This window comes from Octopus bimaculoides, chromosome 19 (genome assembly GCF_046866305.1).
Source record: "Octopus bimaculoides isolate indiv1 chromosome 19, ASM4686630v1, whole genome shotgun sequence".
Lineage (NCBI taxonomy): Eukaryota > Metazoa > Mollusca > Cephalopoda > Octopoda > Octopodidae > Octopus > Octopus bimaculoides.
The window spans coordinates 42,202,464-42,204,143 of NC_142946.1; the positions used below are offsets into that span (position 1 = coordinate 42,202,464).

Here is a 1,680-nt window from a genome sequence, read left to right on the forward strand (position 1 = left end):
ACCACTCCTCCAAAACTTCAGGCCTTATACCTTTAGTAGAAAGGATTATTATTATTCTTAAGGTGGTGGGCTGGCAGAATTGTTAGCACACTGGGCAAAATGCTTAGCAATATTTTGTCTGTCACTACATTCTGAGTTCAAATTCCGCCAAGGTTGACTTTGCTTTCATCCTCTCGGGGTTGTTAAATTAAGTACCAGTTAAGTACTGGGGTTGATGTGATCAATTGTCCCCTCTCCCCCCAAAAATTCGGACTTTGTGCCTAGAGTAGAAATTATTATTATTATTATTATTATTATTATTATTATTATTATTATTATTATTTAAAATGTCCTTTCTTGCAGTGGACTTTTCTGAAGCAGGAAGAGCTGAACATTCCATCACAATAGTTAACCCAGCAGGAAAGACAATTCCTTTTGAATTAAAAGAGAACAATGCTAAGAATGAAATCTCTTATATTCCAACCACTCCTGGAGGTCACAACATCTTCATAAACTATGGTGGAATTGAAGTACCAGGTAAGTAAAGTACCTCTTTTACATTAAAGTATTAAAATCCACCCCATATAACATTCATAGTCCAACCTCTATAATTTCAAAGTCCTGTCTTTGAGTTTTTTTTTAACATACCTTGGACTTTTGAAAACTGTATGAAAATGGAAGAGAACAACCGAAAGGATTTGGTAATGGAATCATTGAATTATATATATATATATATATATATATATATATATATAAAGTAACTGGTTCCATTGTACATGGAAAAGGCTAAAATAATAGTTGTAGAGGTTCAACAATTTTTCAGTAGAGGCCAGTTAAGGTTTAAGAGGTAGATCAAAGAATATTTAAAGTGTCATAGCTAAATTAAATCTTGGACGACAGTCAAGTGACCAAAGCACTCAAACAAAACCTCAAAATATTTCACAGTGCTTGGTTTTGTCTCCCTATGTTCTGAGTTTCGATCATTAGCAAAAGAGACCAATAGTATAAGTACTAGGCTTTCGAAGAATAAGTCCTGAGGTTGATTTGCTCGACTAAAGGCAGTGCTCCAGCATGGCCGCAGTCAAATGACTGAAACAAGATCAAAAAGTCGGTGTAAATCGCAAGCTATACCATTTGAACTAAGCTATACCAGAAATATGTATGTAGATCACATACTACACCGGCACTCAATACTGTATAGTAGAAAATATATAAACACATAAATACATGCAGGAAAGTGCTTGTATGTGTATATGTGTGTGTGTATTTACCTTTTACTCCAAGGCGGACGTAATGCAATGTTCATATCCACCTGACACCTGAGTCCTTCTAGCAGAGTTCTCTCTGTTCCAAGCATTCAGACCAGGCCTCTGGTCATCGGATATCTTCATCCACCCCTTGCACCAATCACTGAGGCCTTGTGAAGGGTGTGGCCACTGCCATTACTGCTTAACTAAAAGACTTAAAAAAAAACTAAACAAGACATTCCTATAACCACTGTAGGCAAGGGAGGTCACTGCAGTTGATATCTGGACCCTAAATCACTGTAGAATTATAACTGTCAGGAACGCTGATGCAAGGAAGAATTTCCAGAAGTTTATAGTTCTGATTCTAAAGGTTATTGTGAGTTTAATCTGATAAACTGAAAAGAAGCTCATGATGATGATCATCATCATCATTGTTTTAACGTCCACTTTTCCA

The 1,680-nt window shown here is 36.1% G+C and overlaps 1 protein-coding gene across 1 annotated transcript in view; it reads left to right on the forward strand.

Annotated features, from left to right (window-relative positions):
* LOC106873036 (filamin-A) overlaps positions 1–539 on the forward strand; it is a 36,171-nt gene extending 35,632 nt beyond the window's left edge. Inside the window, exon 18 of the mRNA XM_089337523.1 lies at positions 343–539. Within this exon, the coding sequence (XP_089193649.1) occupies positions 343–524 (182 nt within the window). The 3' untranslated portion in view covers positions 525–539. The remainder of the gene's footprint in view (positions 1–342) is intronic.
* The last annotated feature ends 1,141 nt before the right edge of the window (positions 540–1,680 follow it).